General features: G+C 41.1%; 1 protein-coding gene across 4 annotated transcripts in view; it reads left to right on the top strand.

Moving 5' to 3' along the window:
* Positions 1–22,635: 22,635 nt before the first annotated feature.
* Positions 22,636–26,512, top strand: part of Myef2 (myelin expression factor 2) — a 35,028-nt gene continuing 31,151 nt past the window's right edge. For 2 of the 4 annotated variants that reach the window (XM_052183463.1, XM_052183465.1), the window contains exon 1: positions 22,637–22,894. In XM_052183463.1, the coding sequence (XP_052039423.1) occupies positions 22,761–22,894 (134 nt within the window). In that variant the 5' untranslated portion in view covers positions 22,637–22,760. Of the gene's footprint in view, positions 22,895–26,512 lie in introns of all 4 variants that reach the window. The other 2 variants (XM_052183462.1, XM_052183464.1) reach the window with 2 other exon arrangements.

Genomic DNA, 26,512 nt, shown 5'->3' with positions numbered 1-26,512 from the left:
GAAAAGAACCCTTTCTAAATTTGCATATCATCTTTATTCAATCAGTATTTGAACTGGAATAAATTAAGTATGTTGATAGATACAGTCTTTGAAGAATAAAGTTGTTTTTTTTTTCCAATCTAATTCTGAACTATCTAGAGAACTTGAAGTTTCATTTATCAGTAGTTGACATAACCAAGAGAACTTCCACTTGGTTTCAAAGCCTGGCCTTGAAGATAAGCACCACAATTCAATAGCTCAATCACTGTTCCGCCTCTCTCCTATTAAACTGATTAATGGGGTACTCTAAAAAGACACGATTCTTCACGTTCAGACATGGAGAATGGGGATTTTTCCTAGCAACTCTGTGAATTTCCTTTTATTTTCTAAGGGAACTGTATCATTATTATTTTATTTTAACATTAATCTGTACCAGAAAGTACAGATGTCAATTTTATATTTCCTCTGTGATTTTTTTTTTCAGTTTGCTTATAATTTCTGGTGTAGTTACCCCTTTCTTGCTGTTCAAGCCTTGGCTATTACCCTTTGCAGGAAGGGTATTGTGAGAAACTTCAGATTTTCTGAACTGTGTGGGGATGCGAAAGGTATGTGGATAAAGAATTTCTCAGTAAATGAAAACGGTAACCATGACAACAAACCTAATTTGTAGCGCTCAATCTTTCTATTACTGGAACAAATACAGAAGAAATGTAGTGCTATATCAGAACAGATGCTGAAAAGTGATCCAAATCTTTCAGGATGCGGTCAGGGGGTCTAAAGGTTGAATGCGTTTAAGGTAACAGTGTATTTTCTTAACGTTTTCATTGAAAAACAAAACAAAACAAAACAAAAATGGAGACTGAAGTGTTTTGTCACCGTTCTTGGTGCAAGGTACTAGCGAACTTGGTAACAATGAACCACATGGAACATTATGCCTTTGTGGAAGAGGCAGGCATAATTATTTAACAGTCATAAATGGCAAAGACTTGACTCCTTAACCTGCTCAGGACTTTGCAACCTGGAGATACGCTTTCAGAACGGACTGAGTGTGGAAATGTGACCAGAGTTACGAGTAAGATAAAAGTTTTGCTTTTTGAAAGGAGGAAGAAGAAATGATAGAAATTATACATTGGTAATGTGTGACTATAGACATTCACTAGGCACCTGCCAGTGCTAGGCAGGCACTGGGGAGCTCGTGGGGGAGAGGCAATGCAGTACACCTCAGCTTTCCACTGCAGGCAAATGGCAAACCATCGGCTTAAAAAAGAAAGAGTTCATTTTGGCCCTCTGATTTGGAGGTTTCAGCCATGGTCATGTGACCCGGCTTTTGTTTCTGGAGTGTGGCACAGGAGGGCTGTTCACTTGGCAGCTGGAGGGAAGGAAGGGCCAGGGTCTCTCTGTCCACTTCAAGGTCATCTCTGCAGTGACCTAACTTCTTTCGACAAAGCCCATCTCCTCTTAAAGGCTTTACTTTCCCCCCAATAACCCTGTGTCGAGGTCAGGCTTTAACAGATGGATCGATCTTTGAGGAAAACTTCAAACAACAACAGCTAAATTAGCCCTTTGTTAATTTGATGCTAGCATGATGAACTGAGGACAAAGGACAGCATGTTTTAGTGACTTTGACAATTCATGGACCTTTTTTTATAATGTCTTTGTAAGGAAGATATGAAATATGTCTAGTTTGTAGTGTTTTATGTAGATCTACATTCACTGGGCTATCCTAATAAATACCGGGCTCTGTGATAATGAAGACAGGTCTTCAGTGTAGTATTACAAAGGTCTAGCCTTAGCTACATACGCTTACAAGCCTCAGAACAGTGACTAGGTTGAAGACATTGAAGTGATGATTGCAAGTTTTGACGTAAAACTTGGCTGAAATCATATGAAGCTACCCGAGTTGAGATTCAAAACAATTCTGATGACTTTAATTCTTAGATTAGCAGAAATATTTACAAAGTTCTCATGTTTAAAGACAAAGGTCTGAAATGTGTCAACTGAAAGTGGAGGAGATATTGCTTGATAATTCACATGAAATAAATATTCAAATTGCAATTAATCAAAAATTTACATAAGTTGAAGATATAAAGTGGTCACTTGAAAAGCAGAGACAATCCTAACTTGAATGAGAACAAAGCATCCAGAATGGAAATGTTATTATGATTCCCAGTCAAACAAAAATGATTTAATAGGTAATCAGTATTCAAAATATTTATTGCACTGTTGTTACATGGGAGTAGATATCACCTTTCCTCTCAAATAGCTTCCAGCTCACAAGAGAGAGGAGCCTTGTTCAACAAAGAATAAAACAATTCAGTCTTTTCTTCATATGGGTAATGAAGAGGAAAGCGAATTACATTTAACATCTATTGCATTTCTCTCATGTAGTTGTGACTTACACGTATTTTATCTCAACAATCATATTGATTAATCTTCTTATCTTATATATTTAGAAGGGATCAAAAACAATGCTTCATGTGAGGCGCTATCAATGAAGGACTGTATGAGTAAAGTATGTGGAAGAGGCTGTGATTTGAAAACTATTCATCAAAATAGGATTTAGCCCTTGATGAAAGGTAGGGGACCGTGAAAAGGAACCTCTCAGTGACAGCTCTGCTCTATTAAGCTTGAACAAATGTGAAAACAACATTTTCACCAAACAGAGTGAAGAAAAGAAGAAACATCATAGATTTACAATGTAGATGTAAATTTGGGCATTGTCAACTTGTGGTTCTCAGGTAAGGAGTCAACTCAGATTATTTTGTGCAACATAAAATCCCTAGTAGGGTTAATACTTTGAGTATGATCATTGAATAAAACTGGTAGAGATGAATAAAGGCGTGATAGAGAGATCCCAGTACTCAGAAGTATTTGCAACCTTAAGCTTAAGAGAAGGTTATTATTGAAAGACAGCATTGAAGAAGGCGGTAGATACATCAGACATCTGAAGGATAGACTTGAAGGTAGATCCGGGAGAAGGTTGTTGCAAGTCCAGGAAGATGGCGCTTTGCTATTATCGGGTAGGACAGGATGTAGGAAAAACAAACTACCAGTAATCCATAATCCATGTTCCCCTTGCAGAGGGAAAATTACATCTCCTGGTGGACTCATAAGTGCTGAGGATCATGAATAAATCCACAGTAAGAATTCACACAGAGCCAAGAAAGCCACAGTTTCTAGATGAAACACTGAAAACTTTCTAATTCTGAAGCAAGAATGGAAACAGCATTGACAGATGAGGCCTGATGTCAGAATTGTTTCACCAGTATAGAAATTTATAGAGTGTTAACAGATTGAAGAAAATATGGTATAATGGTTAAAGAGAAGATGGAATTGGACAGTAATGAAATTTGACAAAACGGGTTTTATTTGCATTAAAGTTAAAGGCACACAAGGATAATGCATTCAAATGTAATCATTTTTAATAAGGACTTAACCAGATATTTTATTTTTCAAAGGAGAGTTAAGTCAATTCATCTAATGTTTAAAGACCTGTTGTAACTTCCACTTTCAAACAAAAATTGAGAAAGGATGATTTAGTTAATATTGGAAAAACTTAGACTTTAATGTTCTTTAAAAGAAAGAGTCGCCAGGCAGTGGTGGCACACATCTGTAATCCCAGCACCTGGGAGGCAGAGGCAGGAGGATTTCTGAGTTAGAGGCTAGCCTGGTCTACAGAGTGAGTTCCAGGACAGCCAGGGCTATATAGAGAAACCCTGTCTCGAGAAAACCAAATCCAAAACACCAAAAATAAAATAAAATAAAATAAAATAAAATAAAAAGTGTTTAAAAAAAATAAAAGAAAGAGTCGATCTAGTAGAATGGTTGAAAAGGAGAAGCGCAAAGGGCCAGAAGCATGCCTGTGGAGGCCAGCTCTGTCTACGGAGGCAGATAAGAGCAAACATGGAAGCCCTTTGACCGTCATCCTCAAGACATGCATCAAGCATTTGAAATGCTGGTGTTTGAGGCCTAGCTTTTTTCAAAGAATTTCCCAAATTTTCATATTTTATTTCACATACAAAATGAATTCTGTGTCTCATTTCAATAGCCACCAAGTCTGAAGTTTTTGAAAACATATCACTAAAGTTTTCTGAGCTTTGTCCCTTTCTATTAGTATGGAGTATAATATTATATAATATATTGCCAGTAACAATAGCATAAACAAATGGAAGTCTTCAGTTATGACACTGACTACTTTGGGATGAATAAGGTCTCAAAACCACTTTTCACCTGGGATTAAAGACATGATTTAAGTAATTGGAAGAGATAGAAAAGCACTGACTCATTAGGTTCCATAGAACAGATATTGTAAAGCTTATGTCAAAAGAAACTAATATTTTAATATCATATTCACCAGGACATAGAAAAATGAATGAATTATGAGAGAAATAGATTACAAAGGAACAAAACTATGAGTTGATTTTTTATTTTACAAAAGCCCATATGAAAAACAGCAGTTGTCAAAAGAATAAGCAAATTTTTTTAAAGGGGGGGTTGACTGTAAGCCGAATCCAGGTAAAATTTACTTTAAGTGTGACGTACCCTGGGTTACTTTAAATGGCTAACATCATCAACACTGCTCCAGTTAGCCATCAGCATCCCTGTATGTAATGATTGAAATACTAAAGTGTATTGTTATATGACTTCTACAACTGATAAAACATTGGTCATTGGAATTAATGATTAGATACTTTGGTAGGGAGCAAGCACATTCAATGTGTCTCTTTTCGTTCATGGCAGACGTCAGATACAGGGCTCTGTAAGTCCTGATGAGTCCTAGCAGTGGCCTGTGGCAGTACCTGTAGATATCAAAGGGCCTGATGTCATGGAGTCACCTTGTAGTTAACAACACATAACTGACAACAACAACAACAACAACAACAACGTCCTCTGTGCTCAGTTGTTTACATCATATTATTGCCAGTAACCGAACAAAAAGAGTATTTTATACCTGCTATGTAGCCTTTCGTGTCCATGAGTAAATATGGTAGATACTTCTTTTTTCTCTGTGAATTATTTACTGATTAGGAGCTATCACATTCATTTTTCAAAAACACTTATTTAATTGCCACACAATAACATGCAACTGCAGAAGCTAATGGTAAAGTGTAGGCATCTCCTAAAAATTACGAAAGAACCTCCCATGTCTTTATTTTAATCAACAGGTTTTCCCCCTTGTTTATTTATCTAGCAATAACATCACAAACATTAAATCTGAAATAGTTACACTTGGAGTGCAAGATGATTGCACTCTAATGAGAGGATACTTGTAATTTTATGAAATGAGACATGCAAACTCAAGCTTAAAAAATCATGAGCCCTTCTGTACATAAACAACAGACTCTTCATCAAATATAAAGGCTGTTAAATCCTATTTAAATAAGGAACAGCAGAAAGCATTACTGAGGCCACATCTGTAAACAGCTGTCAATTAGGAATGGATGTGTTGGAATCAAAAGAAAACCTTAAATTACAAACCCAGATGTCTTCATCATGCTGAAGTACATGCATTTTGGTTTCCTAGAATTCCAAAACCTCGGATCTTCAAGAATCTACCCCAAAGCCCTGGAGACGTCAACCTGGAGAGATTTTCCTTAAGAGAAGATCTGGCTGGCTCCTCAGACACCCATTCCTTCCAAAGCACTGGTAAGCTTCATCTGAAAATTCTCAACATGTCTCATTACAGAAGCCTAGACCATTGCTAGCATTCTACCTTGTGTTGTCGCCAGCTGTCTTCTACATATTAAGCTGCAGGAAGCGTGGGAACTTCCTACAAGACATTATGGGAGAAATATCAGAAATCTGTATACACACAACACATTTTCTTTCTTTTTTCTTTTTTGACAGCACCGGCAGCTGCAGAGGCATTCGTTTCTTTTCAGAACTCGAGCTCACCAAACCTACAGGCTCTCCCTGCCCCCCACTTGGCTCTCTTGTTTCTAAAATCCAAGAGAAAAAGGACACCTTCTCCTAGGGAACCCTGTTGGTGAATGCTGAGGAGGGGGAGAAAGTTACTTCGCAGGCAGCGGGAATGAATGGGCTCACCTTCCATGTTTGTTGCCATGGAGATGAATTCCAGCCAGTAGACTTGTTGGCAGGTTTGTCTGTGCCCGCAGATCGGTTCGGTGTAAGCGGCGTGTTCTGAGGATCTGCGTGGAGTCACAGGACCGTGGGTAGCGCTTTCCTGGCCTACGTGTGTAAATAATGTCTGTGTCTGGGTGAGAGACAGTACGCGGGCAGCCGCGGGAGGACCTGTGCGCGAGTGTTTGCAGGAAAATGGGTGTGCATGTGTGCCTTTCTCCGATGTGACAATGTGTAAATATTTGCAAGTATGTAGATGTGAAAGCAAAGAGGTGGGACGTGAGATGGCGAAGGGACAGTAACAGCAGCAACAGGGTCTGCTCTTCAGGTCCTTAGAAGAAGCAGAGACACGGGCTCGTTTTCACTCACATCGCATCCCAATCAGGGTTCGTCATTATTTGTGCTTCCTAGGGTAGTGAAGATTTAATTAATTCATTGCGAAAATCCTTGCCTCTGTTATATCCCCAGCTGTGCCGAAGGCATTTCGCTGTGAATGGAAACAGCAGTCTCGGGCTGTTAGAAGGTACTAGATTTTTGTTTCCTTTGATCAGACAAAGGAAAAACGGTGTGAAAAGTGTACTGGTTTAACTGAAGAGTGATGCGTCACTTAGTCGTTCGGTGTTCCTTTCCACTGCCCACGCCCCTTTACTCCACCCAACCCCTTCCCGCAGAAGTCCTGGAGCTGTCCGCAGTGCTGAAACGCCGAAGCTGACCTCTTTCCTCCCAGAAGGTACTTAACTACCGGTGACAAAACCGTTGGGTAGATGCGATGCAGGTTTTCTAAAATGGGTTGAATATACACACTTCCAGACCGCACTGGGAGCAAAACAGAACACATCAAAGCAGCACAGCCACGGACCCTCTCACCTCTCCTCGAGAGGTTCCTCCTCACTCATCTTTAGCATTATTAACTGTGATCATGTTTCAACACTATTCCCAGAACCTATTCTTGGAAGCACCTGTAGATCCCCTACGAACTTAATTGCTCATCTTATGAACTACTCGATTGTTAATATTTGAGGAAATGCAGATACAGAATTTGTAGATTATTATTGCTGTGATTGTTATTTAGCTGAGAACATGGGCATGGCTAGATTTGACCAATTTTATGACCATCAAGGGGTTTATCACTTAGGAAATTAAACAGTTTTACAGAGATGTTGCACAGAACATCAGAGGAGTGCGCAGTCACAGAGGGAACATCTACATCATTTCCTTCAAATCCCAGAGACTACTGAGCGAGGGGAAGAGGAAAGATGATAAGAACCAGAGGGTGGGCAAGAGTGAACCGGTGTTCTCTGAACAAGTCTACTTCACTCATGAAGTCTGCTTTGACCATGAGCTCACAGCACTGCACAAGACCTGCATGAGATCAAGCCAGTCAGCGTTCTAACATGGTATGGGCAGGGGGTCATGAGCATCCACCTACTTCTAGGGGAGGAGTAGACATTTTAAAGGGTGTGTCCCCCGGTTGGTTGATCAAATTTCCTCGGATAGCCTCATACCTAGGGGTAGAAGTATATGGTCAGCACAAATTGAACTCCGTGAATTATTTTAAAAGGGAGGCCATGAAGTTGGGGGGGGGGAAGGTAAGTTGATTATGGGTGACAAATATCGTATATTCTATAAATTTCTCAAATATATACTACAAATATATATTTTAGAAGTTACACAAGTATACTTGGGGTTCATATGAGACAATCTTTTGAAAAGTTGTTCCTCTTTACATTTAGGACTATGAAAACATCTTAAGGAGTAGCTGGCCTAAACAGCCTGCTCTGAAGGAGTGGAAGATGTCTCTTCCTCCAATGGCATGCTCAGAGCTTTACTGACATTTTCAAGTGTGTTAAGGGCTGTGTCCTTTCTTAATACTATGGACTAAAACAGTTGCTTGAATTTTAATGTCATTATGACTTTCACATTGGTGAGAATCAGCAGATGCTAATTCAGTAGGTGTGAGGTTATGTCTCAGATTATTCATTCTCTTGCTACAACACTCCAACTAGCAAGGCACCAAAAGTACTGCATTCTAGCAATGCAGTTCCTTGTAGATTACAAAAACAAAAACAAAAACAAAACAAAAACAAACCAAAAAACTGAGGTAATTTTCTCCCATCTACATTTTAAGATTGTCATATTGGCTGGAGAGATGACTCAGTGATTAAGAGCTCTTGGTGCCTGTGCTGGTTTAAATATGAATGTTCTCCACAGGTTCATATATTTGACTACATGGTCCCCTGTTGCAGTAACTGGTTTGGTAAGGATGATGAGGAGGTCTGGTTGGAATAGATACGTTACTGGGGGTTTGCTTCGAGACTGCAAGGCTCTTTCCATTCCCTAGGTCTCTGTCTCTCTGCCTCATACTTGTGGATTAGGATGTGAGCTCACAGCTGCTGCTCCAGCACTCCTGCCAGCTGTCGTCATGTTCCCTGCCTTGATGGTTATGGACTCTGTTTGAAACTGTAAGTACTGAATTAAGTACTTTCTTTTGCCTAAGTCGCCTAAGAGCATGCCTGGCTCTTATCACAGCAATAGAAACGTGACTAAGAAACGAATCTTCCAGAGCACTCCAGTTTGGTTCCCAAACACCTGATGAAACCCACAGCCCATTGTAACTCCAGTTTTAGGGGATCAGAATCCCCTTTCTGCCTCTTAGGACATCAGTACATACATGGCATGCATGAATGTAGACACATGGGACACAAATAAAAAAATATTAAAGAGGAGGCTGTTGAAAAAAACGAATCTATCTAAATAAGCTCAGAAATTACTCAACTAAACAATTTGTTTGCACACCGTTAATAAACTAATTGTGAATCTGAATAATTTCTTTCTAATTTTGGTGGTATATGGACTCAGCCTATGTTTGACTCCTCTCCTCTCTCTCTCTCTCTCTCTCTCTCTCTCTCTATATATATATATATATATATATATATATATATATATATATATATATCTTCCTTTCCCCCCTCTCTCTCCTGAGTGTGTGTGTGAGTGTGTGTGTGAGTGTGTGTGTGAGTGTGTGTGTGAGTGTGTGTGTGAGTGTGTGTGTGAGTGTGTGTGTGAGTGTGTGTGTGAGTGTGTGTGTGAGTGTGTATTGGGAGCAAATGACCCATGGTACATGTTTAGAGGCCAGCACACAACTTGCAGGAGTCAGTTCTCTTTTTGTCTCCTGTGAGTCCTGGAGATTGGCTTAGCTATAAGTGCTGCACCATCCTGCCAGTCTGTTCTGTATTTCCTCATTGTTCCCTGCAATCATTTTTTTCCAGGCCTCACTGAAGGGGTCAGAACCAAGTGACATGAGTCTGCTATGGACACAAGCCTCACTTCAGAAATCATTATCATGGCTAGAGAAATTTAATTGTCATCTTACAACTTTCAATACGGTTCCATGGTAAATGCTCTTAATTTTAATTCTAATCTTAATCAGCTGGGTGCTAGGGTTAAGGAGATGACGGTTCAGCAGTTAAAGTGTGTGCTGCAACTAACAACTGTTATAGTAAATCTCCAACCGCAATAAGCCCGTGCAACTCCAGGGCATCTGTTTCCTTATTCTTGTGTCTGTGAAAACCCATATACAAGTGGCACACATACACACACACACACACACACACAGGCACACATAAATCTTTAAAAATACCTGGATGTTACACATCTAATTTCTACCCGCTCTAGAAAAATAGGACAGTGTTATTGTTTGACTATTGCTGTCACAAGTCCATATGTAGATACTGAAGGCTTCTTTGGGTGTTTTTTTTTTTAAGATTTAACTTATGTGTATGTGTTTTGACATGTATGAATATGCATGTCTGTGGCCCACAGAGGTTGAATGAGAGCATGGGATCCCCTGGAGCTGGAAATGTAAATGGTTGTAAACCACTACTTGGGTGCTGAGAATCAAGCCCAGGCCTTTGTGAGGGAAACACATGCTGGTGACTGTTGAGCTGTCTCTCCACCCCCCTGGTTTTCTATTTTTAAAAATCCATACATCATTTAATATAGTGCTTCCAGCTAGTGCTTTTGAATTGATGCCAAAGGAAAGCTTTAACTGTAAATTAGGTTTGCTGTTAGTCTGCACATGACCTTGACCCTTTCAAGCTTTATGGAAGGTGGTGATGCTCTCAAAAGTCTGTAAGGTCGACCATCCAGAAGCGTGTGATGGATTAAAAATCCATTATGTTTCACTTCTTTTGCTAGGTGCTGGGATCCAAAGATAAATTAGATGTGTTATCTGTCCTTGGGGAGATTTGTCATTGTAAAGCAGTGTAGAAACTTCTACAAAGTTATACAGCTACAGAAATTAACATACTACTTACATTTTATTTTCCATTGCAAAAGGATCATTGAAGAAATGCACATTGCAATGAACACATGTTCTTCAAATTCTTGCACAACTTCCATAGAAACTACTGAAAGAAATGAGACTCACAATGGCCTTCTAAAGTGATGAGGTTTACCTATGCTTTCAAAGCCTATGATCTACTTTCAGAATTAAGAACCATGTATGTGACTGACATTGTTTGTACAACCCCAGATAAAATTGTCTTTAACATGTCTTGGTACGGGGCTGGAGAGATGGCTCAGTGGTTAAGAGCACTGACTGCTCTTCCAAAGGTCCTGAGTTCAAATCCCAGCAACCACATGGTGGCTCACAACCATCCGTAATGAGATCTGATGCCCTGTTCTGAGTGTTTGAAGACAGCTATAGTGTACTTACATATAACAATAAATAAATATTAAAAAAAAAAACATGTCTTGGTACTATGTTGACTCTATCTACAAATATCCTATTGGAAGGACTCCTGAGTTACACAAACTGCTTGATTTCTTTATAGAATTGCTATTAAATATTATTATATTAATGATCTAGCTATCTACCTACCTACCTACCTACCTAATTAGCAGCTAGTCAACATGTCACCTACTACTTTTTCTTTAAGAGGCTGAGCCCTTTAGAAACCTTGGACATTTCCTAAGAAGTATTGTTTGCAATGGAACTTTTCTCCTCTGTGTGACTGGCTACATTTATTGCTTTTTTTTTTTTAACTTCTCAGCAACACCAGAGTCAAATTAATAATTAAATTTAGGTCATAGGTTCTTTTTAATTTGTTTCTTTTCTCTATTTGGTTATTTGGCTTTTTCAAATTTTTTAATTAATTTTTTAAAAAATTAGATTATGGTCACTTGTAAGAATAATCTTGTAAAATCAGAAATGGAATAAATAGATGAATGTCATTCACTACAGCCAAAGGATGACTGCCAGGTGAATGTATATGACAGCTTTATGTATCTTTTTATGTTTATTTTAACGGACTATTGAAAGATAGGAAACCATGTAACCTAATTATTATGGAAATAAAATCTAAATTATAATAACTAAACACTAAAATGGTAAGCTGGCAGAAGAGAGTTTCAATGTACATAATATATAAAGTGCTTAACCTCTAAGAACATTATATTCTGTTTCTTTTTTTAAATCCCAGTATTGTTTTTTTATTACAAGGTCTTTTAATTAAGTTAGATATCAGAAGCATTAATTTCTTGTGTGTGTATATGTGTGTATGTGTGTGGTGTTGTATATGTGTGGTGTGTGTATGTGTGTGTGTGCGTTTACCACTGGTATCTTCATTACTTTCTACTATCAATATTACTATATTTTTACTATTACTATTATTATTATTATTATGAACAGAGTCTCCTGTTGAGCCTGGAGTTCAGATTCAGCTAGACTGCCTGGTCAGTGTGTTTCAGGGATCCTCCTGCCTCCACTCCTCAGGACTGGGGCTATAGACATGAGCATCACATTCTGCTTTGACATGTTTACTGAGGACTCGAACTCAGGCCTTCATGTTGGCATAGCAGGACCTTGCAACTGAGTCATCTCCCCATGAACATCCTGGAGGTGTTCATTTCTGCCAACCTTGTAGAAATATATGGGAATTATGGGACCTTAGAAAGCACAGCAGCCTGCCTCACTCAGGAATGTATAGAAAGATCGTGTTACAATGAAATGCAAAGCCAGACTTCACTAAATCAGCCTAGGATCATTTCCGGAGGATGTTTTTCTTGCCTGGAGATCCTTCACTGGAGATTTTTGCTCTCAAGTCTTTTATGTTAGGATAATTTCCTGAAGTCACAATAAAGCCAAAATGGTGCTGCTTTCTTTTCTGGGGAATCTGCATCTTGTCTGGTTGGTGGTTGACTGAAGTAGAAGCATCTAATGTGACTGGGCCTCTTAATAAACAGTACAACAGACTCAAACATTAGTAACACTATTAATATGTGGAAGAAAAGTGTAGACTAATTTTTGTATAATTACTTTATTAGAGTAATTTAGTTTTTCATTTAAAATTTGAACCTAGTGATTTCAGAATATATTTAGGCAATTATCTGTATCTTGAAGTTGATTGCTTTTAAATGCATTCCCCTATCACTCCTGAATGTCATTTTTTGCCTTTGCACCCCACAAGTTATTTTAACCTTTTTGGAGGGAGGGTTAAGGATGCTTTTGAAATTTTAGTAAGAAATATGTTACTTCTCCAAAAGAGACACAACTGCAGATTTTCTGCTTCCATTGCAGCCACGTCCTGTACTCCCTGGAGATTCATCCCTGCTGTCCCAGGGTCGTCCCAGGAGCCCAGTGAAAAAGCCTCCATGATAATTAACTGGAGCAGGAGCTTGTCCCTAGTACTGCAGTTTTGTAAAGAGAGCTGTAACGTTCTTTCTTTTTTCTTTGTCTTCTTTTCCTTTGTTTAGTTTTTTAAATTAATACCATTTGCCTCCGTTCTTTCCCCACCCCCACGGGGTCATTTTACCATCTTGGATCAGGACAAGCTGGTGCTGAATGTGCTGGGATGGGAGAGTTTGGTGATGGGATGATTGGGTTGGATTAGGAAATGACTGTGTTGGGCTTTGTCAACAGTGAGGAAAGGATGAGTGGACTGAGAGGTGACTCAGCTAATGATGACCCAGTGTGAATAACAATCTAACACTGGCCTGTTTGATGAGTTTCGTTGGCAACATAACATTTTGCTAGAAAAAAGTTTTACAAAGAAAGATGCACCCGATGTTTCAGCTCCAAGGGATTATTAACATGAAGTTTCATTTAATTGGTTTTAATTTTACTGTCCACATGCTTCTTTGGTTTCATTTGAACCCTAACTCAAGCTGCTAAATAGAATGTTACTTTCAGCCCAGTCTCCGCAATCTTTGAGCCGTGAACAGTATAATATATAGGAACTGATTTAAATTATTTCAAAATAAGTCTTTCCCCACCCCATTACAGTTTATGGTTCTGTAATATCAGTCCACTAATACATAACTGACAAATGGGGGTGTCAACAGATTGAGGAAAATCATTGTCTTATATTGGTTTTCTCTGTATGTTTTGAATATCGAGTAAAAACCAAATAGCTGAACTCTAAGTTCACTTCCACAGCTGGACTGGGCAAAAGCAGAGATAGAGGTCAGATGCCCAGGGCACATTCCTGAGCCCCTTTCCCTTTGGCTCATCTGGATTGCCTGGGCTATCTTGAAAATTCCTATTTAGTGATTCCCCCCTTGTAGGGTTCCATAGCTGCCTGCAGCTATTACGAAGTGGGTTTCTGGAACAGAAGCTGAGGAATAAATAGGGAAGAGGGGCAAAAAGAAGTATGGCTAAGACAATAGTCACTGATCAAAGCCAGAAACTTTAATGGCGCCAGACCTTTTAACAGTTTGGGCAAACCCTTCCCCCCAGACTCCAGGCTGAGTTCTGGTGGAAGTTGTCTAGCTTCTCTTGGAGGTCCTCGTCTTGACTGCTCCTGCAGCTGGGTGGGTCACCTGCTTAATTCAGGAATTCCTAGACCTGGAGGAACAATGAACTTAACCTTTACTTCGAGCACTCGGCCCTAGGTGGAACAGGATCCTGGCTATCTGGGAGAAGTTAACCTTGACCAAAGTCAAACTCTGACCATGTGCACGACTGCCCCAATATGGCTCTGTACACCCCCTCCCCCCTATCATTTTTTCATAACTCAATCTTCCCTTGTATTTTCCCCATTATTCTTGTTCTCAGTCAAATATGCGAAGTCTAAATATATCATAAAGTATATTTGACTTCCCCTGCTTCAATTACACTATCATTTGCCTTAGGCTTTTAGTGCCTTTGTAATGGTTTTGACAAAGTGGCTTGGAAATTGTACTGTGATCTTTGACTAGTCAACATCGTCCTCATCCCTCTAACTTCGTCTTCTTCAAAATCCCTTTCCAGCTGTATTCCAACCTAAATTCTGCCAATGAAGGACAGTGTCACAAGATTTCCAGGAAGAAAGTATTTGTCTCAGCAGCTGCTGCAGGTAATTTGCTGGGTGTGGTGGTTTAAATAGGAATGGCCCCATAAACTTCGGTGTGTGTATGAATGCTTTGCCCATAGGAAGTGGCACTGTTAGGAGATGTAGCATTGTTGGAGGAAGTGTCCTCAGTCAGTTTCGGCTGCTTGCTGAACCGTAGAACTCTCAGCTCCCTCTCCAGCACCAGGTCTGCCTTCACACTGTCATGCTTCTCACCATGAAGATAATGGACTGAATCTCTGAACTGTAAGCATCCCCAGTGAAATGCTTCCCTTTATAAGAGTTGCCAGGGTCATGGTATCTCTTCACAGCAATAGAAACCCTAAGACAGTGGGTCTGAATAAGGGCAGACAGGGTGTTGTACCAGCACCCTAGGTGTCTTCAGACCATCACAGCTCACAGAGACTAATACTGGTGGTTCCTCCTGATTTCTGCCCTTCCTAATTTTTTGACTCTAGCAATAACTCCTCAACTTCTTTTCTTCCAGCCCAAGCAGTTGTTATGAAAGCATAAAGGTCTCTGCATGATGCCCTTCCTCCTATGAAATATCTAAAGGATGAATCAGAAACTTTGCTCTTTTTTTCTCTCTCTGACACCCGAAACAAAAATGAAAACAATGGAAATACATGCTATCAAGTTTATTTTTATTCACAATAACAGATTCATATATCTTAACATATTTAAATCGTGAACAAAATCCATTGATGTGAAATAGATTCAGTCTGCTCTTCTGTAATGTATTATAAGAAGATGAATCACATTTATAAACAACTGTAAGACCATTGCTTTTAATAAACTATATTGATAAGTACCTATCAATAATAAATGGCTTCTGTTGAAAGGGCTGTGAAGGAGCTAAATAAACTTCAACAGAATTCCAATTGGAGTACTGAGGGAGAAGCTATTTTGCTCCCAAACCCTGATGTTTGGCTATGGATAGTCGAAGGCTTGTATAGTGGTTCTGATATCAGGAGCTTCAAGTCTCTATCTGCCTCCCCACGGATTGGTCACATATACATCTGCCTTAAATGTGCTGAGTCATGAGTCTATGGGGCCATACCTAAACATAGAATGCAAAATACATTTAGCCCAACTTCAAAGTGTATAGTAGTCTCAACAGTATTAAAAGTCCAAAGTTTAAGGTTTCTTCTGAGATTTATCCAATCACTTAACTGTAATCTCCAAAGCAAGGCAGGAACCACCTGGGCAAACTTTAAACTCTGCATCTCCATGTCTGATGTCAAAGCAGTTTTCAGATCTCCAACTCCTTTTTCATCTTTGTTGACTGGAACAGACTACTTCACCTGGGCTGGTTTCCACTCCCTGTTAGCATTCCTCAGGAGATATTCTACAGCTCTGGCATCTAGAACATCTTGGGGTCTCCAAGGCAGCTTCAATGTTATAACTTCTTGTTTCAATGTCTGGGATCCACACAGGATCTTCTGGGCTCCTCCAGCTAGTGTCACTTGTCCAGCTCTGTCCTCTGTAGCACTCTAAGCTCAGGTTGATCTGCTACAATGCTGCTGCTGTTCTTGATGATCACCCCATAGTACTAGCATCTCCAATATGCTGGGGTCTTCTGCTGCAACTAGGCTTCACCAATAGCTTCTCATAGGCTCTCTTCATGGTACCAAGCCTCAAGTCCTTTGCATGACCCCTTCAGTCCTGGGCTGTCAACTACATACAACTGAGGCTGCACCTTCACCAATGACCTTCTGTGGCCTCTTACAGTACCAAGCCTCAGTTGTTTTTCATCACTCCTTCATGTCTTCAAAACAAGTATCACCTGGGTGGCTCTTACACATTACCAAGTCTAGCTGCAGCATGAGGTACAACCTTGGCTATCTTTGGAACACAGCTTCTTTGTGCTCTCAGAAAAACACTTTCCAGAAGATTACACCTCAGTGATACTGGTCTCTTCTTAATCACCACTAATTTCTTAGCTCCAGCTAACCAGCATCAATTATCTCAGTAGTCCCTTCTATTTTTCATTCTAAAGCCAGAGCCACATGGCTGAAGCTGCCAAGGTCTGCTGCTTTCTGAACTTGGAACATGGCCCTGCTTACTCTATTGTGAGCTTTCTGTTTTCCAACTCTCTGCCTAAGCTTGGCTTTCCTGGAACTTGCCCTATAGATTGACCTTGAACTCAGAGATCTACCAGGCTCTGTCTCCTGTAATCCTGGGATTAAAGTCGTATACCGTCATGCCTGGATTTAAGCTTTTCTTCACCTAGAACCTGCTTTGTCCCTGGCTGGCCTTGAATTTAGAGATCTGTTTGGCTTTGTCTCCTGGGATTAAAGATGTGTACCACCATGCCTAGATCTAAATTTAGCTGGGTAGGATCTTGCCCTAAAAATCTCTTAATCTGTTCTCTCCTAGAATACAGGATTCAGTTCCATTTCACTTCCTGGTGCCCCTTTAATACCTGAACCATAATATTTTATATTTTTCCTTTCTAAACTTGCTATACTTGTTTACTCTCCATGAGATTTAACCAGAGAACAAAGTCTCTGTTGAGCTTCCTTAAGATTTCCTTTGTCAATGCAATTAATATAAATCTCTTTACCTTAGACTCAGGCAGACTCTTCAGAAAAGGGCAAAAAGCAGCCACATTCTTCAACAAAATACCACAAAAACAGTCTCTAGGCCATATTCTGAAATTCTTTTCCACTGAAACCAGGTCTGTACAGTTCAAATCATACTCAGCCACAAAAATCTTCCCTATTCCTACTAAGATAGCCCATTAAGCCCAACTTAAAGCATTCCACTGCTTTCCAAAGTCCTCCAAATCTACATTTCTCCAAAAAATAAAAATAAAAAAATACAAAATAAAAAGCGTGGTCAGGCCTATCACAGAGTTTTACTGCTATGAACAGACACCATGATCAAGACAAGTCTTATAAAGGACAACATTTAATTGGGGCTGGCTTACTGGTTCAGAGGTTTAGTCTGTTATCATCAAGGTGGGAGCAGGGCAGCATCTAGGCAGGCATGGTGCAGAAGGAGCTGAGGGTTCTACATCTTCATCTAAAGGCTGCTAGTGGAATACTGACTTCCAGGCAGCTAGGATGAGGGTCTTAAGCCCACACCTACAATAACACACCTACTCCAACAAGGCCACACTTCCTAATAGTGCCACTCTTTAGGCCAAGCATATACAAACCATCACAAGTAATTATCATTTCAATATATTTCCTATCAGCAAATAAGATGAAGATGGTTGGCTTTGTTATCTTCTCTATCAGCTTTTAAAGATTATCTTCAAATGCTCAGAGCAGCACAGGGATTGGGCCTGGCAACTTGTCACTCTAAAAACTCTACTTTCTATTCCAAAAATGGTAATTGAAACTTGAGAACAATGCTGCAAAAATATCAATATTTCAGTTAAAGACAACATCTAATACAAGGTAATTACCCTGGTACTCTTTAGAGTTTGGTGGCCTAGCTGAGGACAGATAAATCTCCAAGGCTTTGCATGGAGGAAGCTGAATTCTTCCTTGTCCTAAGGAGAGGGAGTGTCTCTTTCTGTACAAAGGAAAGAGGGCAGGCCTTCCAGCAACTTGTTCTAATCTGGCTTGGCACGAGTTATTGAGTGTCACTGAGGTTCAGGCAGGGTGACTTAAGCAAATGAAGTAGAAAGTGGTTGAAATGTTTGTTTCTATTACCCAGTAATAAACACCTATATTTCCATCATAGAAGGAACTGCAAACAGAACAGAGTACGGTACTATGGAATAAACTGTGTTAGACAGTACCACCTGTCCAGGGTTGGCCACTCACGCTACTCTGGCCCCCTCAAACCAATCATTAATGGCATAATGACACAGACAGGCCTAAAAGCTAGGCTGATGGAGGCTGTGCCTCAACTGGGGTTTCCTCTACCCAGGTGACTCTAACTTATGTCAGGTTGACAAAAACATACTGGCACACTCAAATATCCTAGGCTAGCCTAGAACTTATTATATATCTGAGAATGGCTCAGAATCCCAGGTCCTCATATCTCTACCTCTTGAGTGCTGGGCTTACTGGTGTGTGCTGCTATGCCTGGCTTGGCCTTTGCATATTAATTCTTACAAAGATAAAGGATGATAGTATCTTACCTGCTACTTTGTTTTAGTTTTTTCCTTCCTTTGGTAACAGAATCCCCTTGGCAATGGTCTACTTACCTATTTTCCATCCCCTCCACAGCGCTGCGTGTGCTGGACAAAGTTTTGGCACACCATTGGAAGAGTATGAGACCACTCAAAGGGATGCTTCCTTCTGTTGTGGGTGACTTCTGACCCACAGCACAGACAAGATGTCCAAATTGCTAGTCTTGAAGGGTCATGAAGCCTCCTTCAGGACCAGAGCCTCACACTAGGATGGTTACAAATTAGGGAAGCAGAGTCTGGGCTTATGACTATAAGGCTAGTGTACTGTCTCTAGGATGTACCCTTCATATTTCATTTTCTTACAGAGATTAAGAAGGCCCATCTTGTTACTGTTCCTAGCCGGTGATAACAAATGATAAGGTATGTTAAGGTAATGTTATGCTATAATAAGGTGATGTTAAGCTATTAACAGAAAAGACTGGATTTTGGAGTTACATTTCTAATATGTAAGAAGGCTTCCTTCCCTCTCTCACACATATATGCAAATATACATTCTAATATTTAAAAAGAAAACTAAGTGGTCCTTTGACTTTCTTCCAGCAATATTATATTAGTTTATTTTCTATTGCCATGATAAATCACCATGACCAAGGCAACGAACAGAAGAGTTTCTTTGGTTTTACAGGTGCAGAGGGATAGGGAGTTGTCTTAGTCAGGGTTTCTATTCCTGCACAAACATCATGACCAAGAAGCAAGTTGGAGAGGAAAGGGTTTATTGAGCTTATACTTCCATGTTGCAGTTCATCACTAAAGGAAGTCAGGACTGGAACTCAAGTAGGTTAGGAAGCAGGAGCTGATGCAGAAGCCATGGAGAGATGTTCCTTACTGGCTTGCTTCCCCTGGCTTGCTCAGCCTGCTCTCTTATAGAACCCAAGAATACCAGCAGAGGGATGGTACTACCCCCAAGGAACCCTCCCTCCTTGATCACTAATTGAGAAAATGCCCCACAGCTGGATCTCATGGAGGCACTTCCCCAACTGAAACTCCTTTCTCTGTGATAACTCCAACCTGTGTCAAGTTGACACACAAAACCAGCCAGTACAGGAGTCATCATGCTGGGGACGCATGGCAGCGGGCAAGTGGCATTTGGAACAGCAAGCTGAGAGTGTGTATCTTAAAGTTCACACACAGTGAACTGGGAATGGTATGCGTCTTTAAACCCTCAAAGCCCACCGCTGGTGGCATAATTCTTCCAACAAGGTGACATCTCCTAAGTCCCCAAGGCAGCACTGCCAGGTAGGGTCTAAGACGAGTCCAAGTGTTCAAACATATAGGCGAGAGGGGCTCATTCTTATTCAAAGCACTAAAATATATTTTGTGTAATTGCGGAGGATAACAATTTTGCAGTAGGAACTAGGGGAAAAAATCAGCATGTGTTACCTAAGAATTTTTCAATGTGCACACATAACACTGGAAAAAAAAATCCCCTGTTGGGTAGTAGTGGCACACGCCTTTAATCCCAGGACAGAGGCGGGCAGATTTCTGAGTTCAAGGTCAGCCTGGTCTTCAGAATAAGTTTCAGGACAGCCAGGGCTATACAGAGAAACCCTGTCTCTAAAAACCAAAACCAAAACCAAAACCAAAACCAAAACCAAAAAAAAAAAAAAAAAAAGATCCCAGCGAGGGGATTAAATTGTACTCTGTGGAGTACTTTGTGGATTGATTTCTGGATCCTTAAGGATGCTGTCAACAGCGTGGAGTAGGAAAGGTGCAGGGTAACTTCTAATCTGCATGGAAGCTGCTCCACCAGCCTCAGCCTTTCAGGACTCACAAGATCAGGGCTAAAGTGTAGGCGGAGAGTTATCGTAGGCACACAATTTCAATCCTGCTTGGTTGCGGGTTGTCCTGATGATGTTTGTATTCTGATGTCATTTCTGCTTCAAGAGGGGCTGCCCCCAAGAGCAGTCTGATCAAGTACTCAGGTGATCTCCTATGAACCTTCTCCCCATTGTAACTGGTCAATAGAGGCTAGAGCCTGTATTTGGGCAGTGGAGGGGAAAGGTGGGACAGGAGGTCTTTGAGAGTGGGGGCAAGTAGGGAAGAGAGAGGATGAGAGTAGAGAAGACAGAAGACAAGGACTTGGCCGTGATGGAGCAGAGCCTTGTGGCCAGGAGAAACTGCAGGTAGCAAGGGGTCTCATAGCTGGGGAATAAGTCAGCATAGTGTTAGATCTGTCCAACTAGGCTTATATCTTATAATTATAATAACTGGATTGCATGGTGGTTTATATAGGCTTATTAGGGTTGGAAATTCCAAAGTACTGCCCTCCAAAGCTAAGTTATTAAGAATAGATCTTTTAATGGGATATTTAAATTGGCATACTTTGGAGTATGAGTAAGTAGAGAGAGAGAGAGAGAGAGAGAGAGAGAGAGAGGGTTTCTATTCCTGCATAAAACATCACAATCAAGAAGCAAGTTGGGGAGGAAAGGGTTTATTCAGCTTACACTTCCACATTGCAGTTCAACACCAAAGGAAGTCAGGACTGGAACTCAAGCAGTTCAGGAAGCAGGAGCTGATGCAGAGACCATGGAGGGATGTTTCTTACTGGCTTGCTTCCCCTGGCTTGCTCAGCTTGCTTTCTTATAGAATCCAAGGCTACCAGCCCAGGGATGGTACCACCCACAAGGGGCCCTCCCCTCCTTGATCACTAATTGAGAAAATGTTTTACAGCTGGATCTCATGGAAGCAATTCCCCAACTGAAGCTCATTTCTCTGTGATAACTCCAGCCTGTGTCAAGTTGACACACAAAACCAGCCAGTCCAGTGTGTTTAATTAAATTGTGCTGTTAGCTCGATCACAGTTCTCCTAGTGCTCTTTCCCAAAGTCCTTCTCCAGCAGGGCTCTAGTGTTCCTTCCGAACCTTCTGTTATGGTTTGATCACGATGAAGTCTTTTGAAAAGTGTTGAAATGTGAAAAAGGGTTTTGTAGGAATCTCCTAGTTCAGGGACTGTCAGCTTGAGCTTCTTGGTGAAATTCAATGATAGCAAAAGAATACATGGAATAATGAATACTTTGAAAGTTATTGCAATTTACTACATGGGGGTGGGGTGGGGAATAATCTAGTTTCTCCTTGTCTGAAACCCCATTGGATCCTTGATAGAGACTGTGATACTGTAGCACTTGGTCTAGATGAAGTGTTTTCTTTAAATCTCTACCCTGCAGGGAAGGAGCTGCTGTCTTTACTGTGAAGAGAGCTGGAGAATGAAATGGCTCAGCCAAGGAGAAAGCCTGATTGTCTCTGCCAGATTCCAGTACCTGCCTGCTAACCGCAAATATTAGGCCCCAGGGGTGATGGTACACAAACACAAATCAAGTGTATTTGTGGTGCTTAGGACACTATATGGGTTACAGCACCAAACACAGAATTTCGTAGATCACTCTCATCACTAATAAAGTGTGTCTGCCAGATGCTGTTCCCCCTTTTTATTTTTAATAGAAGGACACATTTGAGGAAGCCTTTGCATTTCTCAACTGAAAAAGGACATTTTAGTGTAAAGTGTAATTATAACACTCAAGTTATGAGTTTTTAATATTTAGGAGGAAAATCTATAACCAAAACCAAAATATGCATTTGTAGCTAGTCTTGTATAAGACTTCTTTTAAAACAATTATATTTCTTTCCATGTGTGCGTGTGGTTTGCTTGCATGCATATATGTGCACCACATACATGCCAGTGCCTGTGGAGTCAGAAGAGGGTGTTGGAGCTCCTTTATGTGGGTGCTGGGAACCGAACCTGGGGCCTGGGCAAGAGCAACATGGTATCTTAACTGCTGAGCTCCTCCTTGCACAGGCTTTCTTAAGAAAATCAAGGACTGTCCAAACCTCTTAGCTGACTGCTAAGGTCTACAGAAATCTTCAGCCCTCAAAGAGAGTCAACTTGGCGCCTTGTCCTCAGCCCTGGGAGCTCGCTGGGTGCTCGCTGGGTGCTCGCTGGCGGGTTCGCAGAGCACCCTCCTCCGGAGACCGAACTGCCACTGTTGTCAGATCCAAACGCCCCGCCCCCGGAGGACCCCCATCCCCGCGCTCCCTCCGCAGGTGGCCGCGCCGGAGCCCCGCCCCCACTCATTCCCCAAGTCGCGGGGCCTCATCCGCTCTCGCGAGATCCGGGCCGCCGAGCGCTCGGGGCCTTTTCAAATCGCGATCCGTTACCGCTCCGCCGGCCGCCGCCATTGTAGCGCTCGGAGCCCTCTGCGCGGCTGAGGCGGAGCCCGCGGCGGGATGGCCGACGCCGACAAGCCTGAGGCGGCCGCGGGTGACGACGGCCCGCAGCAGCAGCCGCCTGAGCCGCGGCGGGACACGCACCCCGGCGAACCCGAGAAACCGCCGCGCAGCAGCGCCAACGGCGTTAAAATGTATTGTCTCCCCCGGGCGGGCAGGGCGGGAGGCGCGGGCGGCCCCGGTGCGGGAGCAGGTGCGGCGCAGGCGGCCGGGGCCTCGGGCGCGCGGAAAACGGTCCCCTTTAAAAGGCCGGAGGCTAGCCTCATCCCCGGGGAGGACCTAGGGATGACATCATCGGTCCTTTCCCTTCCCGGCCCGGTTCCGAGCCCCGGTGTGGGCCGCGTGTGCGGTAGTGGTTTCCAAAGTGTTAGGGCTGACCGAACCCATTGTGTTCCTCTTGATTGGCTTTCGAAAAAGGAGGACTTGGTCTCCTCCACCCACCCGTGATGGTTCTCGGCCGTGCAGGCTGGTTTTTTTTTTTTTTTTAAACACAAACTCAGTGTGTGGTGGCCTTCATTTTACTCTAATTCACGTATGATATAATTAAATCACTAAAATATAAATCTGCATTTGGCAAAGCTGGGAACGCAACCCAGGGCCTCGTGCATTCTCTAGGCAGGCGCTGGGCCAAAAAATGACACCCCCAACCCATAAAATACAGCGATTTTTGTTTTTGTTGTTGTCTTTTTAAAGAAGAAAACCCAAGGGTTGAAGTTTGGATCTGTCATCAGTGTCTGTAGAGAATTCAGTCGACGTTAATCCATAAGATCTTAGGTTATAAGGCAGTAGGATAGGGGCAGATTGTGCTCGGCTGTCCTTGTCACGTGGGATGATGTGAAGGCAAACAATTATTTTCCTATGTCTTAGTCTGTAAAACTGAAATTGAAAATATGTCAGTAATTTGTTGAAACACCCTTCATCTCTCAATTCTACCTCAGTAGAAAGCAGTGAACACATGTTCATATTAAGTCAGGAAAGGTACAAGGTCTTTCTGGCTTTTTGTGTCGAAATACTTGAGGTGTAGTGATTTGGACCAGTCTGTTGGAACCGACTGAATTGGATTGGTTGCAAATTAGATGGGGTAGCTCTCCACAGCTTAGTGATGACAGTTTTGCTCTTGGGATGACATCATTGGATATTTTTCTCTTACCCACTGACAATGTATTTAAGAGGAATTACCCCCAGTTCCCTGGAACCTATCCTGAGCTTTAGAAGTTCAGTGTTTGCTGTTTTCTGATGCCTATATTCATTTTTGAAATGAAATATGTGGAGAGGTACCTTAAGAATGTCCCATTAGACAGAGTCTATTGTGTTACCTTTGAATTGACTAGAAATACCTTAAATATGGACGCTAGTTTTTCCTTCCACCTGGTGACTTTTGAACAGCATCTTGTGAGCAGAACAGAATTTTGCAGCTATCAGGTTTATAGGGAGTGAAGGTCAGTACAGATGGCGAGTGCATGTACCCACCATGGAGAAGTCAGAAAGCAGGGAAAACCTGTCTCTTAGGCCTGCCAAATCGTGGGCTTTTTGAGAGATTTGCTATTAAAAATAGGAAAAAAAAAGTGGAGTGACTGTAACAATACAGTCAGCCTGCATGTCTTTGGATTCTGTCTCCATGGACTTAATGGTGAATTGGAAATACCCATATTGTATCTATATGGAAAGTAAGCATACATAAAATATGCATTGTTTTAGGGATTATAAGTAAGAAGAGAGTAAAGTATGTGCAGGATTGTGCTTACATCACATGCAAACACTATGCATTCTGGGAAAAGGACTAGAGCATCTGTGGACTCTTCTCATCTGTGGGCTGGACTGAGGCTGAAGGTTGGCAGATATGCATTATTAGTTTGTATCTAAGCACGGGTGTGCCACCGTTTTTTTCCTGAAGAAAATAATCGTTGAATCCTATAATGTTGGTACTTGTGAAGCTGGATTCTAACCCTCTATTAGACCCAAAAATACCATGTCTACAGTTGCACTGCAGGATGGGAAAGAAGTGAGAAAGAGCCATTTTCTAATTTAAGGAGAGAAAATATAGGGCAGGTGTTAACAGTAAATCCAGATTATTTCCTTATTCCAGTTCATTCTTTCTGTATTTTCTCAGTATTGAGGAGACCAGTGTACTCTTAAGGAATGTTTTACACGTTTGGTGGGCCAGCCTGAAGTAGTCACAATGAATACTTAGGCCTTAAGTCTTACGTGAGTCTACAGTGAACTTGTAGGTTGGTTGACAACCCTAAACTTTGGGCTCATCACCATGCTTTTAATGATAAGTCATTAAAAGAATTTTGATAGCCAGACATTGCTTTACAGCACCCACTGCGTCGAAGTGAGCCATGTGCTGCTGTTGGGATTGAGGCGGCTTAGACTAAGTTAACTCACAGTCACAGCAGACAGGGATGGCTGTCCTTTGCATCTTTGAAGCTTACATTTTAAAGGTTCAGTGAGTATCCATTGAAGAAATGCAGGAAGGGAAGCTCATGGGAAAGATTTAGTTGGCTTGCTTATTTACACCGAATTAAAGATCCTATTTTCTTTGTCTACACTCAAGTAAATCAGAAGGAAAGCTGTAACTATCTTCTGACTGTTCATTAGTCTTGTGTGATTACAGATGTATTTATATTGTGCTATTTATAAAATAGTCAACACTAGGGTAGGGTGAAGTGATTACTAATAAAGCATCGGTTTTATCATGAGTGAAGGTAACAACCGTAATGTTTGCTCCTCAGATGTTTTGATTTGCTATTATAAATGATTATTGTAATTGAACTAACTAATATATCTGTGAGCTCATGTAGCTAGCATCTTTTATAATTGTTCCAAATATTGTACTACACATTGTCTCCAGAATTTGGTTAATAGAAGTTTATATGCTTAGGCAGACATCTCATTAGACTTGTGGTAATGATCACTGTACCCGATGCTTTGAGTTTTGTTTTTGATGTCTTGCAGTATTTGGTTTTCTGTGTCTGGCTTATTTCACTTAGCACACTGTCCTTCAGGTTGCTGCAGATGGCAGATTTCCTTCTAAATGCTGGATCTCTCTGTCTGTCTCTCTAGCGTGTGTATATGTATACATCTGGAATATATACATGCCCATTCCCACCTTTTCTTTAACCAAGTCTTTGATCAGTAAGCAGAATTTTAGTTCCTTATCTTATTTATTGTGAAAAATGTAGTGACTAGGGGTTCAGATATCGAAATCATTTTATTTCTTTCATTAAATACAAAAAAATGGAATTGCTAGGTCATTTTATAGGTTTTTTTTTTTTTTTTAAATCTTTAGTTTTTCTCTGGTCAGCCTTTAAACATAAAGAAAATATCCTAATAATGTATTCTGTAATAAATTGTCAAGAGTATTGCAAGCAAATGTTTATTATAGTTATGTAACCTTCATTCAGCCTGGTGAAGAATAGAGGAATTTAGTGAGGACCTGAGAATTCTGTGTGTTTTCACAGTGAATTCATTCAGGGCGAGAGTAGACAGGAGAGATTCTTATCAAAGACCAGATATCTTCTTACCTGACTTCAGACTGGAGACTTTCAGTGAATTCAGTGGAAGTACATTATTATGCAGATGGTTCTTCAGAGGAATGAAAAAGAAAGGTTTGTTATATATGCTGTAGCTAGGAACCAGAGAAGAGGCCTATATTTTGGCTGCCTGATTTTAGTCTCAGAAATGCCACTTTATTCACACGGAGGCAGGCACGTTCTGGAACAGTTGAGAAGACCCCTTTCAGATCATGT

The sequence above is a fragment of the Apodemus sylvaticus genome, chromosome 5 (assembly GCF_947179515.1).
Source record: "Apodemus sylvaticus chromosome 5, mApoSyl1.1, whole genome shotgun sequence".
Lineage (NCBI taxonomy): Eukaryota > Metazoa > Chordata > Mammalia > Rodentia > Muridae > Apodemus > Apodemus sylvaticus.
The sequence above is the reverse complement of the archived record's forward strand: the minus strand, read 5'-3'. Positions and strand labels throughout refer to the sequence as shown.